Here is an 18044-nt window from a genome sequence, read left to right as displayed (position 1 = left end):
GATTCTGTGTTTCCCCCTCTCTCTGCTCCTCTTCTGCTCATGCCCTGTCTCTGTCTCTCTCTCTTAAAAATAAAAAAACATTAAAAAAAAAAATAATAAATTCCACTTAATTAACATACAGTGTAAGATTAGTTTCAGGTGTACAAATATAGTGATTCAACACTTCCATATAACACCAGGTGCTAACCCAAATACTAAAAAACAATTGGGCTCTGTGCTGACAGCTCAGAGCCTGGAGCCTGCTTCGGATTCTCTGTCTCCCTCTCTCTCTGTTCCTCCCCTGCTCATGCTCTGTCTCTCTCTCTCTCTCTCTCTCCTTCAAAAATAAATAAAAACATTAAAAAAAAATTTTAACAAATACCAAAAAAAAAAAAAAAAGTTTAAAATCAATAATAGCATTCCTCTGCCTCAGCTATCCCCCTCCCCAGCTTTAATGTTTAGAAGCATCTGCCTTCTCTGCCTTTGACTCTTTCCACTGGCATTTTTTGACATATTTCTAAATGATGTGCCTTTAAGAGCTTTGCTCGATTTAGCCATTTTGACATTTAATGTGAGCTTCCCATTGTGGTAGATGAGGATTTCACTTCCTTACACACTATCACCATCATCCAAAAACTCTCACCTCCCTCCTACTGTCTTCCCAGTATAGTTTTATCACAACTTCTGATCAAAGCATTATTATTTACATTATTATAACTATATGAATATTGGTCCCTGCCAATTCAGTTGATGTACTAATTTCATTTTTTAAAAAAATTTTTTAATGTTTGTTTATTTTTGAGAGAGACAGACAGAGAGACAGAGCACAAGTGGGGGAGGGGCAGAGAGAGAGGGAGATACAGAATCCGAAGCAGGCTCCAGGGTCTGAGCTGTCAGCACAGAGCCCAACACGGGGCTAGAACTCACGAACGGTGAGATCATGACCTGAGCCGAAGTTGGACGCTTAACTGACTGAGCCACCCAGGCACCCTGATTTCATTTATTTTTTTTTTATTGTTGTTGTTTTTCTGGAGTTAATAATTTCTTTTTTTTTATTTGCTTAGTTTTTTTATGTACCTATGGCTGATTCCTTCCTCTTTTTCTAGCAGAGAGAGACCATAATTACATAATTTTTATTACACTACATTGTTATAAGTATTCTATTATTAGTTATTCTTGTTCATTTCTTGTGCCTAATTTATAAATTAATCTTTATCATGTATACATATACAGGTATGTATCATGGTATATATAGGGAAAATCATGGTATATATAGGGTTTGGTACTAACTGGTTTCAGCATCCACTGGGGATCTTGGAACATATCCCCATGGATAAGGGAGGGAGATTACTCAGATACTAGGGCTGGGGATGGGTTGGGGTTGGGTAGGAAAGTGCTGAGGTCTTATCATTGTGTAAGACTTTCTCTTAAAGCCTTCATTTTCAACGAGCACCTCATCATCCTGACTTTCCATTGTGATAAGTTGTTGACTTCTGTGGTGATTGGAAAGGAGTAGTGCCCTAGCTACGTGAGTTGAGGTTGGGGACTTAGGCACTTGTTTTTTGTACAGATTATCATCTAATTCCTTGGTTATGCCTGTGTTTCTTTTTTTTTTTTTTTAACTTTTTTTTTTTTTTGAGACAGAGAGAGACAGAGCATGAACGGGGGAGGGACAGAGAGAGAGGGAGACACAGAATCAGAAGCAGGCTCCAGGCTCTGAGCCATCAGCCCAGAGCCTGACGCGGGGCTCGAACTCACGGACCGTGAGATCGTGACCTGAGCTGAAGTCGGACGCTCAACCGACTGAGCCACCCAGGCGCCCCTGCCTGTGTTTCTTTGGTATCAGCCTCTGGTTCTTTAGTTCTGTGAGTGGTCACATAGCTTGCTTTTTATTAGTATTCCCATCTGTAAGTAACTAGATTTCATTTTATAGTATCAGTTCATTGTTAAGAAAGAATGGAGATAAATACATTAAATTCACTGTATTTAATTAGAAGCTCCCATAAAACTTGTCTAGTTTTGGGGTGCCTGGGTGGCTCAGTCGGTTAGGCATCTGACTTCAACTCGGGTCATGATCTCACAGTTCGTGGGTTCAAGCCCCACATCAGGCTCTGTGCTGACAGCTCGTAGCCTGGAATCTGCTTCGGATTCTGTGTCTCCCTCTCTCTCTGCCCCTCCCCCACTCTCACTCTATCTCTCTCTGTCTCTCAAAAATGAATAAATGTTAAAAATTTTTTTTAAAAACTTGCCTAGTTTTGAAATATTATTAATCGTTCATTCCCATCTTATCACCCGGCAGAGCTGGCAGAGTTGCCTTTGATACGGTTCGACTTCTCCTGCAATAAAATTACAACAATCCCCGTTTGTTATCGGAACCTCAGGCACCTACAGATGATCACCCTAGATAACAATCCACTACAGTCTCCTCCCGCACAGGTAAACTATAGTGGATTTGAAGGATGTTGTGAACTTTTTTGACAAAAGGTGAACTTAAAACTTGAAGTTCTATGCATTTATCTTTTTTGTTGGAAATGAAGTTCTTTTAAAGTAAATTCACACACATAGGCATTCTTTAGAAGTCTTGAATAAATGGGATGGAGGACAGGTAATGTTTCCAGAATGTTTTTTTCCTTTCATTGAATTGACTTTTTTTTTTTTTTTTAAGTTGAAGTGTTTTTCCTTGAAGTTTTTCTAATAAAATTTGAGTTAATTTCTTTCTAGTAAGACTTGAATGTAGCCAATGTAAATGCTAGACACAAATAAAAATATTTGGCTTTCAGAACTAAGGAGTATCAGTACATTTCTTCTAAACATCATTTTTGTACCTTTTTATTTTCTAAAATCTTTAAGTTCCTCATTTAATCAATTTGGTCATTTGTTTATCAGTGGCTGATAATGAAACTAATAATAAAGTAATTATAAGGTAGTTTCATACATAGATTCCAGACATCCTATAATCTGAACAACTTTACCAGTGTGTATTTTTCACTATAGGGTTTGTACTCTACAGTTGATTCGTGGTCTTGTTCAAACCTCTGAATGGCAACTCTAAAGCTTTATGAGTAAACTTCATAACTGTAGAAGGATCTCCTAATCCTAAAGAATTTATATTTCTACTTGTCAACAGAAATACAACTTTAATATTTAATCATTTCCTGCTTTTCTCTCTTACAGAAAGTAGGATTCAAAGCATAATTGTATATGATTGCTGGATTTCTAAAAGCAAAAGTTGCCAGTATAATCCATGGAGAGCAATGCTTTAAATTCCTGACTGTGCCTAACTAATCAGTGTGATAAGTTTACTTGGTATTCTAGCAGTATTTATAATCATAAGTTATTTATTTTATATGTTACTGAAACTTATTCATGACTAGAAACTAAAAATGTGTGTGTGTGTGTGTGTGTATATCACATAAACACATAAAATAACAAATAATATGTTATAATGTAGTGTTAGATTTTTAATATCACTATATATGGTTGCTAGAAATACCTTCTATTTCTAATATACTTTAAATAAAAAGATGATTATGATTTTTAGAAAGGGATACATATATTTCAGATGAGTAATAATTTGGTTGCATTTATGTTATTTTTTTTAGATATGTATAAAAGGCAAAGTCCACATATTTAAGTACCTGAACATACAGGCTTGTAAGATTGCTCCAGATCTGCCAGATTATGATAGGAGACCCTTGGGTTTTGGCTCCTGGTGAGTATGTTCTATTTCTTTATTTAACATGTTCCATCTCACAGGGAATCAAACCGGACCATAAGTCTGCCTGAATGCTTAACTAAAAGGAAATAATCTATTTTGACACTTTTTCTCAGAATACTTGTATTAAGTAAACAGTTGATTACACAGATCTGACAAAGTGTAGTTCTAAGTCAGGGTTTCTCCATCTCAGTATTGTTGATATTTTGGGCAAGATAATTCTTTGTTGTGAGAAGCTGTCCTATAACTCAGAAGATGTTTATCAGTATTCCTGGCTTCTGTAGCACCCTCCCAAAGTGACAAACAAAAATATCTCCAGACATTGCCAAATATCCCCTGCAGGGGTTCCCAATTGAAAACCAGTGATCTGAGTGACTGGAATGCTGACCTTGGCTCTGCTGTTAACTAGCTCTATGACTTAAAGCAAGTCATTCAGACTTTTGGGGCTTCATTTTTTTCAATAGGGAATGAAGAGTTTGGATTTGATGACCATTAATAATACTTTCAGGATCTTTTAGTCTGAATCCTTTGGCTACATAACACCTGATTTAGAAGGTTATCTCCTTGGCATTCTCAGCCATCTGGAACAATCTTAAGTAGCAGGAATTAAATTCAAAAAGCCTTTAAACAGGCAAAATGGATGTCTCCATCAAGGCCTTATTCAAAAGAGATCCCCTCCAGCTTTCTCTTAGAACCTGTCGTGTTTTACATAAAAGCACAGTCCTGATGAGCTTGCTTCTCATATCCTTGTCTAAAACAGATTAACAAATTTCTGTTTGGGTAGAGTTGTAAAAGCAGGCATATTGAAAGTACAAAAAGTAATTTGAAGGAAAAAATTAAACTTAAAAAGCGACACACGTTAAACAAAAGATTCAAGTTAATGGTTAACTCTAAGAGGAAGGAAGATTTGGTATGAAAGAGGCATCAAGGGGCTTTAAAGGTATTAATGTTCCATCCTGTTTTAAAAGTTATGTCTGTTGGGGCGCCTGGGTGGCGCAGTCGGTTAAGCGTCCGACTTCAGCCAGGTCACGATCTCGCGGTCCGTGAGTTCGAGCCCCGCGTCGGGCTCTGGGCTGATGGCTCAGAGCCTGGAGCCTGTTTCTGATTCTGTGTCTCCCTCTCTCTCTGCCCCTCCCCCGTTCATGCTCTGTCTCTCTCTGTCCCAAAAATAAAAATAAACGTTGAAAAAAAAAAAAATTAAAAAAAAAAAAAGTTATGTCTGTTATATTCTTTTTTTAATCAATATGATACATTGCATAATTTTAATAAGATACTTAAAAGCAAGACACACTAAAAACATAGCAACTTGACACCAGTAGGCATATATGCAAAGAACCCTCCATATTTCAGTGATATTTTGTAATTACTATGTTATAGCACAATACAATAATTGATGCTCTTAAAGAAAATGCTAAAATATTTTAGACATGTCATTTCCAATAAAGGGATATAGGCATTACAGTTTAAATTTTTTTCATCAGAAATTATTGGAATTAAATATTTAAGTGTTGATGGTGTAAAGGAGTAATCTCAAGCTATCTGAAAATTCAGAACCTGATTTCTCAAGTAAATTAAGTATTACTCCAAAGGGACTTGATCCCTGCCCTTTGCCACAGATGGTGTCTTTCTTCTTTACCACTGTATCCCTAGTTCACCTGAGTGTTTGGCACAGACAGTAGACACTCAGCAAATATTCGTTGAAGGAATTAATAGTCTGTTTGGTCACACAGATGTTATTTCCCTCCTAACCTACCTCTGCTTAAAGTCATCAAAAACAACTTTATGGTGACATTCTGGGGTTGTTTTTTTTTTTGCTTTGGTTATTAGATTGAAGATTTACATAGACACTGTGAAGGATATTTAAAATACTAGCTCTAATCTGGTTAAGCATACAGCAATACAAGTTTTAGTATACTTATTCAAACACACAGGAGAAATTAACCAATATCATATATACCCAGGAAAGATTTCCACAAGAATATCTTAGTTCTAACACTTTTAACTCTAAGAAGACTAAAAGCAGGTATGTGATGTCAAGGAAGACAGAAAAGGTTTTGACAGATGGTAGGGATTAGGTCTGGCATACTCTGTGCTAGTCTAGGCCTCTCTTGGAGGAAGGGCTTTGACAGTGGGAAGAATATGAAGGGACCCAGACCATTATTGCCAAGAATTTTAAAATTTTCTCTATTCATTATATCCTTTTCTTTCTTCATTTCTTTTTCCTCCTACCTTGGTTAATTGCTTATAACATAGAACTCTTGTCATATTTATTGAAAAAAGTTTTGTTTTTCCTATTCAAGATTTTCATTAAATGTGTTCTAGTCCTGTACTCGTGAAAGATGTACAACAAATAGGGGCACCTGGGTGGCTGAGTCACTTAAGCATCTAACTTCGGCTCAGGTCATGATCATATGGCTCGTGGATTCAAGCCCCGTGTCAGGCTTTGTGCTGACAGCTGGGAACCTGGAGTCTGCTTGGGATTCTGTGTCTCCCTCACTCTCTGCCCCTCTCCCACCCATGCTCGCTCTCTTGCTCTCTGTCTCTCAAAAATAAATAAAACATTAAAAAAAATAATAAAGTTCATAATTGCTGTTTAAAAAAGAATGGAAGGGAGGGAGGGAAAGAAAAATGTACAATAAATTAACGTAGCTTTTATTTTCCCCCGTGGTGTTAATAATCTTTGGTACGGAAAAATTTTCCTCTCCTGAACTAGTGAGTAGAAACATAAATTGCTACTCCTACCTCTGAGATTGGAGTGTAAGGCAGTGAATGCTGTCTACTGGAGACCTGGACGTGAGGGTATGCCCAAAGACTAAGGAGGCAGCGTCCACATCTATCAGAATAATGAGCTTTGATTGAGGCCTGTAGTGCTAATTGCAGAACCTGTTTCTCTCAGCCATTCAGTTCTTAGTCTTGAGGACTAATTGATCTTGGGCTAATTTTTTTGTTTGGAGTTTTTAGAGGGAGAAAGAGCATGAGCATGGGAGAGGGGCACAAGGGAGCGGGGAGAGAGAGAGAGGGAGAGAGAAAGAAAGAGAATTCTAAGCAGGCTCTACGTTCTACACAAAGCCCAACATAGGGCTCAATCCCACAACCCTGGGATCATGACCCAAGCTGAAATCAAGAGTCGGACGCCCAACCGACTGAGCCACCCAGGTGCCCCTAATTTTTTTTTAATAGAAGAATCCTCATTATAATACTTTAAAAACATTAAGCTTATATATATTTAAAAAAACTGGCAAGAGACATGTATATTTGCAAAGAGATAAAAGGATTAAATCCATGGAGAAATGTATCCTAAATGGAAAGTCTAAATAGCATAATCATGTCATGTTTTTCCAAAGGATTGGTAATTATAGATCTGATATCTCCTAATCCCTATAATAACCCCTCATTATGCTCACTGAATTAATCTGTATTCTATATTTTCCATTTTTTCTGGAGGTATGTTACTTTGTTTGTAATTGTTTCAGAATGTCCTAGAAATTATTTTATATATATATATATATGAATATATATACATATATACATATGAATAAAATACCTCCTTCAACTTCTCATGCAGCAGTGAATATGACATTATACTTTCATGTCTCTTTTATTGAGGTAAAAATTAGTGAAACTGCATTGTAGTTAGCAGTACCTTTATTCAAATGCTATCATGGAGTCAGAATGTCTATACTCTTGGGTACCTGTACTACTGGAAAGTTCTAGAGTTCACTTAACCCCTCTGGACTTCAGTTTCTTCAACATGATCTTTGTTTACCCTGTTGATACCCTAACAGTAGTTCTGAGGATTGAATGACCTATTTCTGAAAGTGCTTGGCTGACCATAAAGTCTTCTGTAAATATTAGGCATTATAATTACTAGCTGTCTACTATGATCTAGGACTAGTTTCGTCCTGAGTCCAGTCTTGCTAAAGAGAATTTTTATTAATCCTGTAGCTCTTTAGGTATTCAGTACAAATTAGATGCTGTGGTACTTTTCAAATCCTTAGATGTAACTTTCTGACTACTTGTGTGTAATGTAAAAACAGCACACAATATTCCTTAAGTCATTTTATTTCTAGATGTAAGTATTTCCAACTCTTTTAGCAAGTTACACTGTTATGATAACTTTTATGTTTTACAGAGTGGCACATGTATTTTTCCTTAGTGATCTATAGTGACCTGTACTTTTTTGCTGAGATGATTTTCACCAACTTTATATTACAGACTAAACTTATTTATTTATTTATTTATTTATTTATTTATTTATTTATTTATGGTAATATGGCAGTGAGGAAAGACTAAGTTAAGCAGTAAGCAGGACTAAGAAAAGTCCTGCTTCTGCAGCCCCAGTAACAGGATTAATTCTCTCCAACAAGCCTGAGCTTGTTGTGAAAGCAAGGATTGTCCTTTTTTCATACTCAATATTCTTAGCATCTAGAACACTGGGTCACATTCAGTAAATGTTTGGTGAACTAAACTCAAATGAAGCAGATGTAGTGACTTGTTATAACAGCAAATACTCTCTGAAGGTTATGTTCTTTATAGAAATAATAATAATAAACTTTTATTTAGTGCTTTATAATAGGATTTGTACAAATCCTTAGCTTATATTTTTTCAGTCTTTATGGCAAATCTATGAGGTAGGTGTTGTTAATCTTTCCCCCACCCCCCTTTAAGTGATGAGGAAACAGAAGTTGAGAGAAGTTAAGCAAGTTAATTAAAGTCACATAGCTAGTAAATGACGGTGCCAAGTTGCCAGTCCAGATCTGTTAAACTATAAAACTTGCTATGTTTTGTGCCCCTCACTGCACTGTAGTGACTCACAGTTCACATTCCTGCTACAGAAGAGGCATTTCCACACTTGAGTCCATGTTGTTCTAGGTGGTTTATTAGGGAGATTGGGCTTTCTGACAGGGCATCACTGGAGCCTGGCTGGCAGAACTCTGCTAGGTCTCCTGAAGGCCATATTTATACATAGGGTGACCATGTATCTTGGTTTACTTGTGACTAAGGGTTTTCCTGGGACACAGGACTCAAAGTGCTAAAACCAAGAAAATCCTGAGCCAACCTGAGAATTGGTAAACCTATATGTCTCACTTTAATCTTACCAGTTTAAGCTCTGAGCAAGAGCAAGTATGTGGAGAAGCTAAAGGTAGCAAATAAAGAAGAGAAAGAAAATGATAGCTTATTGCAAAGATTCTATTAATTCTCTTTATGAAAAATTTCTCAGTAATAGTAAGCATATCTCAGTTGGCCACTTGATAGAATATATATTATGTAGAACAATATCTTCTAGAAATCTGTATTTTTTTTGAAAAAAATATATAATGTTTTAAAATACTGTTCAGTAGGGGCGCTTGGGTGGCTCAGTTGGTTAAGCATCTGACTCTTGATTTTGGCTCAGGTCATAACCTCATGGTTCCTGAGATCAAGCCCTGTATTGGGCTGTGCACTGACAGGACAGAGCCCGCTTGGGATTCTGTCTCTGCCTCTCTCTCTGCCTCTTTCCCTATTCTCTCTCTCTTTCTCTCTCTCAAAATAAATAAAGAAACTTAAAAAAAATTGGACAAAGACTTGAGTAGGTATTTAACAAAGAGAGATACACCAGTGATCACTAAGCACCCCAAAAAGTGTTCAACATCATTAATCATCACAGAAATGTAAATTACAGCACAAGACATCATTACACACTCACTAGAATGACTAAATTTAAACTGACAACAGTGGAGCGCCTGGGTGGCTCAGTCAGTTAGGCACCCATCCCTCCATCTCGGCTCAGATCATGATTTCATGATTTGTGAGGTCAAGCCCCGCGTCAGGCTCTGTGCTGATAGCACGGGGCCTGCTTGGGATTCTCTCTCTCCCTGTCTCTCTGCCCTCTTGTCTCTCTCTTTCAAATTAAAATAAACGTAAAAGAACTGACACCACCAAATGTTTATTGAGGATGTGAGGCAACCAGTGTTCTCATACGTTGCTTATAGAATTGTAAAAATGGGACATGTACTTTAACATAAGAATTTGGCAGATTTAACTGCTTTGTTGAGGTATAATATACAAATAATAAAATCTGTCCATTTTAAGTGTGCGGTTCGGTGAATTTTGGCAAATGGATGCAGTCACGAAATTATCAACACAGTCAAGGTCTATAGCATTTCCATCAACCATTTTCCACTTTACAGTAGGTAACTCAACCCCAGGCAACTACTGCCCTGTGTTCTGTTGATACAGTTTTGCCTTTTCTAGAGTTTCATATAAATGGAATCAAGTATTATGTAGTGTTTGGTGTATGGCTTCTTAGCAAACTATTTTTGAGATTACTGATGTATTTTGAAATGGGCAAAAGAATGGACATTTCACAAAAAGAAGGTAAATGAATGGCCGACATGCACACAAAATGATACTCGATATCATTAGTCATTGGAGAGATATAAATTAAAACTGCAGTGAGATACCACTTTTCACCTACCATAATAGCTAAGATTAAAGATTGACAACACAAGTGTGGGCAGGTGGAACTCAAATACGTTGCTGGGTGAATGCAAAATGATATAGCTCCTTTCAAAAACAGATTGGCGATGTTTTTAAAAAGTTAAGCCTACACATAACAAATAATTTATCCATTATATTTGAAGGTAAAACCATCAAGAATTTCACTGACATGATGCTGAGCCAAAAAAAGCCAGATTAAAAAAATTACATATGATTCCATTTTTATGAGTTTTGGAATAAGTAAAACTAATTGTATTAATTTCTTATTGCTGCCATAATGAATTACCACAAATTTTGATTTTAAACACAAATTTATTACCTTACAGTTTTGTAGGTTCAAGGTCTAAATCTTGGTCTCATGAGGCTAAAATCAAAATACTGGCAGAACTTTGTTCTTCTCTGCAGGCTCTGAGTAAGATACATTTCCTTGCCTTTTTCAGCTTCTACAGAGAGGCTGTCTGCATTCCTTGACTCTTGACCGAGAGTAATCTTCAAGCCAGCATTGCATTACACTGGCCTCCTCTTCTGCCTCCCTCTTCTACTTTTAAGGACCCTTTTGATTACATTGAGCCCATTCAAATAATTCACAATAATCTCCCTATTTTAAGATCAGCTGATTAGCAGTTTTATTTTTATCTTCAATCTTAATTCCTCTTTGCCATGTAAAGTAACATATTCGTAGTTCCAGAGATTATGTCTTGGACAGCTTTGGGGACTGTTACTCTGCCTTCCATATGAATTTAAGGTGAAAAAAAATTAGAATAGTGGTTATCTCTTAGGAGCACCCTGTAGCGTGGTGAGGGAAATTGACTGGTAAGGAATGAGTGGGAATCTTCTGGCAAAGTAGAAATGTCTTATATCATGAGAGAGGTGTATATTACAAAGATGTATTCATTTGTCAAGTATGTAGCTTAAGGTGTGTGCATTTCAGTGTATATGAATTTTACCTTAAAAAGTGCTGTTAAAAATAAGAATTGAGGGAGGCATGGTGAATGGGTTAGTAGCATGGATGAAACAAGAATGGCAGTAGGTTGATATTTTTGAAGCAGGATGAGTGCTATTATATTCTTATACTGATATACATTATACTATTCTATTTGTTTTAATTTGGAATTTTTCATATTAAAAAGTTAAAAGAATTTCCATTTGGGGCACTTGGGTGGCTCCGTCAGTTGAGCGTCCGACTTCAGCTCAAGTCATGATCTCATGGTTTGTGGCTTTGAGCCCCACGTCAGCCTCTGTGCTGACAGCTCAGAGCCTGGAGCCTGCTTCAGATTCTGTGTCTCACTGTGTCTCTCTGTTCATTCCCCGCTCACTCCGTCTCTCTTGCTCTCACAAAAATAAACAAACATTAAAAAAAAAAAAAAAAACTTTTAAAAGAATGCCGATTTAGTTCTAAGGAAGTTAAATCACTAACTGGCATGAGATAATGTTTATTACTAAAATTGCATTCGGTTTATTTCAGATGTTAATTTTAAAACCTCAAACTTCCCAGTAACAGCCAGACTCTTTTTTGGCAGCCATGAAGAAATGTACTCAGGACGCCCTTATGGAGCCCTTGATTCAGGTTTCAATAGTGTGGACAGTGGTGATAAGAGATGGTCAGGAAATGAAGTAAGTGTTTCTTCTATTCTGCATGTTCTGACCCCTAAGAGGCAATAAAATGATGAAAATGGAAAGATTCTTAATTTAATTCAGTTTCTCATTATGTAAAATACAGAAAAGCCAAAAGAGAGGAAAAAAATCCCACAGAGAGCTACCATTCAGAAATGATATTTTGTTTCTTTGCTGTCTTTTTACCAAGTGTTTTACATGTTTGTTACTTCATTGTTTTGTATAAATAGCTTAATATCCTGGAAAACCAAATAGGCTTAATATCCGGCAAATCCAAATGAGCCAATTACAACTGAAGCCTAAAATTTGCCAGACTGGGTAACCTTGAGCAGAGGTGGTAGAAGGGATGCTGAGAGATGAGAAAATAGGACTACAGGCTGATGGGTAATGAGGCAAGAACCTTAGTGAAGACTATTAACATGCTCAAGATAAATAATTTTCTTAGCTAATTATATCTTTTTTCTCCTGTGTTAAATTTTATTATGCTTTCCCTCTTTAAATTAAAAGGTAGAATATTTTAGCTCTAAATTGGGCTAACTGATGAAATAAGCTTTTGTTAACAAGACTGATAACCTCCCATTTGTAACATTGTTTCACTCATTCCCAAACAAATCAACTTCAGACCACAGCCCATTTGTAATTTGGAATTACTTGTGTGTGAGTGGGTGTGTACATAATTATATCTGTATCCACACAGATATCTGTGTAGATACTTTAAATTCATGTTTATTTATAGTCATATATAATTTCTCATCTCTTTTTAATTGTAGTCAAATATACGTAACATAAAACGGACCATTTTAACCATTCTTAAGTATATTCATACTGTTGAAAAACAATCACCACCACCACTCCAGAACTTTTTTGCTGTTTCTTCTTAAATATAAATTTTAGTGAGCTTATGTTGTGTCCACGCTTTAAATACTGTGTTGTTTAAAGTTTGAAATGTGTTTAAATGTTACTGCTATTTTTTTTTAAGCCTACAGATGAATTTTCAGATCTGCCTCTTCGAGTAGCAGAAATTACTAAAGAACAAAGACTACGAAGAGAAAGCCAGTACCAGGAGAATCGCAGCAGTTTAGTAGTAACAAATGGTGGAGGTAGGCATGATTCCTTGTGACAGCCAAAGCCTTTGTAATTATTCCGATTTTTTAAGTGGTCTTTTTCACATCTACTCCTTTTGTTTGTGTATTCTCTCTGTGGTCATTATTTGACCACTTCCAGGAATTCGATGTGCTTCTTGACATCTACCTTTGCGTTCATCTGGAATTGTGTTCTTCAGGGGCATCTAAATCCAAGTTGTCTTTATTTTGGTATTTAAAAATTTATAATTGGAATTAATTTTTTTTAATTTGTCATTTTTTTAATAGCTCATTAACAGGCAGAACTATTTCTACTTTGGGCTTCTGAGGCAGACTCTTGATTTTAGCATTCTATTCAATCTTGCTTTAGTTTGAATTCCCAAATCCTAAGGTTTAAATATTGAGGGCCAGCTATAATGGAGATATTATTTTGGTTTTCTAGAAATCCATTTGTAAGAGCTTTCATCTTTTTTTTTAAGCTTTTATTTGAATTCCACTTAGTTAACATACAGTATTACTATATGTTTTAGGTGTTTAGGTGTAGTTTTAGGTGTATAGTGTAGTAATTCAACACTTCCATATATCACCCTCTGCTCATCAGGACAAGTGTACTTCTTAATCCCCAACACCTGTTTATCCCATCTCCCCCACCCACCTCCCCTCTGGTAATCAGTTTGTTCTCTGTAGTTAAGAGTCTGTTTCTTAATTTCTGTCTCTTTCTCTCCCCCTCCCCCCTTTTCCCTTTGTTTTGTTTCTTAAATTTCACATATGAGTGAAATCGTATGATATTTGTCTTTGGCTTTATTTTGCTTAGCATTATACTCTGCAGCTCTATCCATGTCATTGCAGATGGCAAGGTTTCATTCTTTTTTATAGCTGAATAATATTTGATTGTGTATATATACCACATCTCCTTTATCCATTCATCTGTCAGTGACACTTGGGCTGCTTCCGTATCTTGGCTATTGTAAATAATGCTGTAAACTATTGTAAATAATAACATAGAGAGGGAGCAAAAATAAGACTGCTATAAACATAAACTGGGTACTGGTAAATACCCAGTAGTGCAATTGCTGGATCATAGAGTAGTTCTATTTTTAACTTTTTGAGGAACCTTCGTCCTGTTTTCCACGGTGGCTGCACCAGTTTGCATTCCCACCAAGAGTGCACAAGTGTTCCTTTTTCTCCGCATTCTTACCAACATCTGTTGTTTCTTGTGTTGTTGTTTAGCCATTCTGCCAGGTGTGAGGTGATATCTCATTGTAGTTTTGATTTGCATTTTCCTGATGATAAGTGATGATGAGTATCTTTTCATGTGTCTGTTAGCCATCTGTATGTTTTCCTAAGAGCTTTCCTCCTTGAATGATGATTTCAATTAAGTGGCTTGCTCTCTTTTTTTTTCCTTACTATTTTATATTCTTTTTTACTCCTGTTACTTACCATTCCATTCACATTTTAGTAGTTTTCTTTTTAATCTTGCTTCCACATGAGCTCTCTTTCCCTTTAGTTCATTTCAGACTTAAAATAATTTTTTTTTTTTAATCTATGCTGTCCAGTATGGTAGCCACTAGCTACATGTGGTTATTTGAAATAAGGCCTTTCTAAATTAAGATGTACTGTAAGTGTACATAAACCAATACAGATTGGATTATGAAGCCTTTGCATGAAAAAAAAAAGAATGTAAAATATCAGTAATACTTTCTATTGATTATATGCTGTAATATAATACTTTAGATATATTGGACAAAGTAAAATATACTATTAAAACTAATATCACCTTTTTTTAATGTGGCTACTAGATAATTTTTAATTACTTATGTGGGTTCACTTTTATGGCTTGCATTCTGTTTCTTTTGGACTGCACTGGCCTAGGTAGTATGAAAAAGTGATGTTGCTTTCTTGGGAAGTAGTCATAATGACTTAATCATTGATTTAGTTACACAAATTGTAGCACATTGAAAAAAATACATTTATGTACCTGGTTTATAATTTGGATATAGACTTATAACCTTTTCATCCTTTTACCTATTATTATAACTCTAATAACTCAAAGTTCATTTTTATATCAATTGCAGTTATGGAATTATTTAGAAATAATTGAATCTGAAAACAGAAATAGCTTTCTCCGAGTTCATTATTCCCAGCAACTACAACTTTTGGGCAATCTATAGAAATAGAACATCATACAGTAATGGCTGGGATTTAGTTTCTGGAGAAACTTTAGAAAGTTTAGTAGTAAGTTTTTTTTTTCTAGTGTGCCATTTTAAATAGTTTTTAAAAGTAGTTACTTTTTGGGGTGCCTGGCTGGCTCAGTTGGTGGAGCATGCAACTCTTGATCTCAGGGTTATACGTTTAAGCCCCACATTGAGTGTAGAGATTACTTAAAAATAAAATCTTTAAAATAAGGTTACTTTTTAAACTTAAAAATAATGGAGCACTCCCAAATGTATTAGAATATATAATGATGGGGCTATATCTTACTTAAATGCCTTTTCTCACCCCAAAGCATTTTGAGAAGCAAAAATTCTGGAATGATTGCTGCTACAAACTGCTACAAAATGTCTACATTGCTGAGCTCTAGAAGATAAATTTCTAAATAAGAATATCATTGTTCTAATTGTGGACAACAGTTACAAAAAGAGAAACAGTAGTCAGTATCTGTTTCTTTATCTCTAAGTTCACTTTCCTCCTATCCTTCCTTTTGACTTGACTGTGTTAGGTTTTCTGCCTCCCAGTTCCTTGAAGAGATATAATTAAGCCCCAAAGCTAAAACGTGAGGGAAAAAAATCTAAAAGAAGATGTAACTTCTCATGTTTAAAAATTCTTCTTCTCTTTGTCTCACAAACTCAAACTGTTTTGTTTAAAACAGTAAAGAGCTGGGGCGCCTGGGTGGCGCAGTCGGTTAAGCGTCCGACTTCAGCCAGGTCACGATCTCACGGTCCGTGAGTTCGAGCCCCGCGTCAGGCTCTGGGCTGATGGCTCAGAGCCTGGAGCCTGTTTCCGATTCTGTGTCTCCCTCTCTCTCTGCCCCTCCCCCGTTCATGCTCTGTCTCTCTCTGTCCCAAAAATAAATAAACGTTGAAAAAAAAAATTAAAAAAAAAAAAAAAAACAGTAAAGAGCTAACCAAAAAATAAATAAATAAATAAAAATTAAAAAATATATATATATATATATTAGAGGTTTGTAGTCCTGTAATTACTATCAATTACTGTATTCTTTAGTGAATTAGGACTAAGATTTTTCTGGAACTTATTTTTGTGAGTGGCCATGGACTGTAAAAGAAAGGCTTACCTAATTTACACTTCTCATTCCTCCTGCTTTCAGAGTAGAAGGTGTTAGGGAAAAGGAAAGAATACAACTGAATGTCTTTATTGGCTATTGAATTTGACTGTTGTGTGTGTGTGGTGTGGACAGTGGAACATGATCTGGATCAGATCGACTACATCGACAGCTGTACTGCAGAGGAGGAAGAAGATGAGATGAGACAGCCCAAGGGCCTGGACTCAGACAGCCTCAGTTCCCAGTTTATGGCATATATTGAACAACGGCGAATCTCTCATGAGGTACTACACACATTTAAGCCAAAATCTGTTGCTGTCCCCTAGTAGAACAGTTCATGGTGGCATAAATTTCAGTTGTATCAGTGATTTGTTGCTTTAAGCCTAATTATTTGTTTTATGATGTTCAGTTCCAATTTCATGAATTTTTCAGATTTGTTGTAAAAAATCAGACAATAGTCTGAAGTAGGGGTTAGCTTTATTTTTCAAATAAAAAGACAGATTTCAGAATTTTGAAGAATGAGGAGTCCTAAGAGTATCCTACGCCTTTAAAGAAAGTACAAAGAATGTAATGCTTTTTCTTTGTTGTTCTTAGTGCTTTTTTATTGTTACTAACTAGTAAATCATAGTTTGATCAGTAATTAAGAATCAAACCAAACTGCTGACTTTGGAGCACATACAAACTTAACCATAGAATTTTTGTAATGTGCTTAATTGTATTGGAGCTTTTATACCAAGTCGCACAGAATATAAATTGTTTGCCATTATCGTTCTTGGGTGTCTCTTCTAGTGGAGCATTGAGTTGCCCTAGAAAACAAATAAGCATTCAGCCCACTGTAGAATTTCTGCCAATCCCCCAAGGGTCTCAGTGGAAATTGCATTCTTCAGTGTATCTAGTCAGCATAATGGAATGGCTCCACTTCAGTGTGTGTGATGTTAATGTCTGGAGTTGGTCCCAGGCTCTGAGCAGGGGTTATTTGAGAAACACTTGGGGCCTTTTTAGAGAATGATGTATTTAGCCTTTTAGAAATCGAGAATAATCACTCAAGTGGGGTGTGCTGTGGAGTGATACTATCATTCTTTAAAAAAAATCCTTCAGTCTTCCTGTCTGAAGACTTCTGAACATAGTAGTTTTTGTTGGTGTTCAGAAGACACTCTTGTATGTGAAGTTGGATAAAATTGTATAAATCAAAGTCCTGCAGCCCAGAAATAGCAGTGTACCAGGTGACTAATGAAACTACGTGTGATTCAGGCCATGAACATTCTTGTTAGCGCGAAGGGCAACTGCTTTGCAAAAAAATTAAAATTAATAATGCACATTGTAATCTTAAAGGGAATTGTTTTTCTTTCATTGTGGTCTTTCTCTTTGATCATTTTATGGTAGTTAGTTTGCAGAGATGAGGTATCTCTATTAAAAGTAAAAATGCCTGTTATACTACTGAAAAATTGTAGTATCATTTGTTAAAGCCATTACTATTTTGTAAAATTTTTTTTTAATTCCAGCTATACTTGTGTGGTAGTCTTTATGATTCTATGTCATAACCCTCTTTATGACTTCTGTGTCATAAGGTTTTCTACAATTTAGCACCTATAAAAATATGATGAAGCAGCATTATTTTAGATGGTTTAACAGCCAGTGAAGAAGTATTTTTTATATTCTTGAATACTATCTGAAAAAAGAGTTGTTAAAAAAAACCGAATCTATATGAGATTTTAAATACTCTGCTATTGTTTAATTTTGTTATAATACCTCTCACAAATATAGAGGTATTATGATAAAGTATAGCTTATATTTATAGGGTATGACATTTTCAAAATGAAACCAATGTCACATTCATTTTATCATGAAAATTTCATGTACCTCCTACAATAATTGCAGATAATTGCAGTATTGT

At 35.8% G+C, this 18044-nt stretch overlaps 1 protein-coding gene across 16 annotated transcripts in view; it reads left to right on the top strand.

Annotated features, from left to right (window-relative positions):
• Positions 1-18044, top strand: part of LRCH3 (leucine rich repeats and calponin homology domain containing 3) — a 148265-nt gene that overhangs the window by 58246 nt on the left and 71975 nt on the right. For all 16 annotated transcript variants that reach the window (XR_006718382.1, XR_006718380.1, XR_006718381.1 and 13 more), the window contains exons 5-9: positions 2279-2415; positions 3582-3691; positions 11695-11788; positions 12768-12888; positions 16286-16434. Coding sequence is in view for 13 of the 16 variants with exons in the window: in XM_045502395.1 (XP_045358351.1) it covers positions 2279-2415; positions 3582-3691; positions 11695-11788; positions 12768-12888; positions 16286-16434 (611 nt within the window). In the remaining 3 variants the exon portion in view is untranslated. The remainder of the gene's footprint in view (positions 1-2278; positions 2416-3581; positions 3692-11694; positions 11789-12767; positions 12889-16285; positions 16435-18044) is intronic.

The sequence above is a fragment of the Leopardus geoffroyi genome, chromosome C2 (assembly GCF_018350155.1).
Source record: "Leopardus geoffroyi isolate Oge1 chromosome C2, O.geoffroyi_Oge1_pat1.0, whole genome shotgun sequence".
NCBI lineage: Eukaryota > Metazoa > Chordata > Mammalia > Carnivora > Felidae > Leopardus > Leopardus geoffroyi.
The sequence above is the reverse complement of the archived record's forward strand: the minus strand, read 5'-3'. Positions and strand labels throughout refer to the sequence as shown.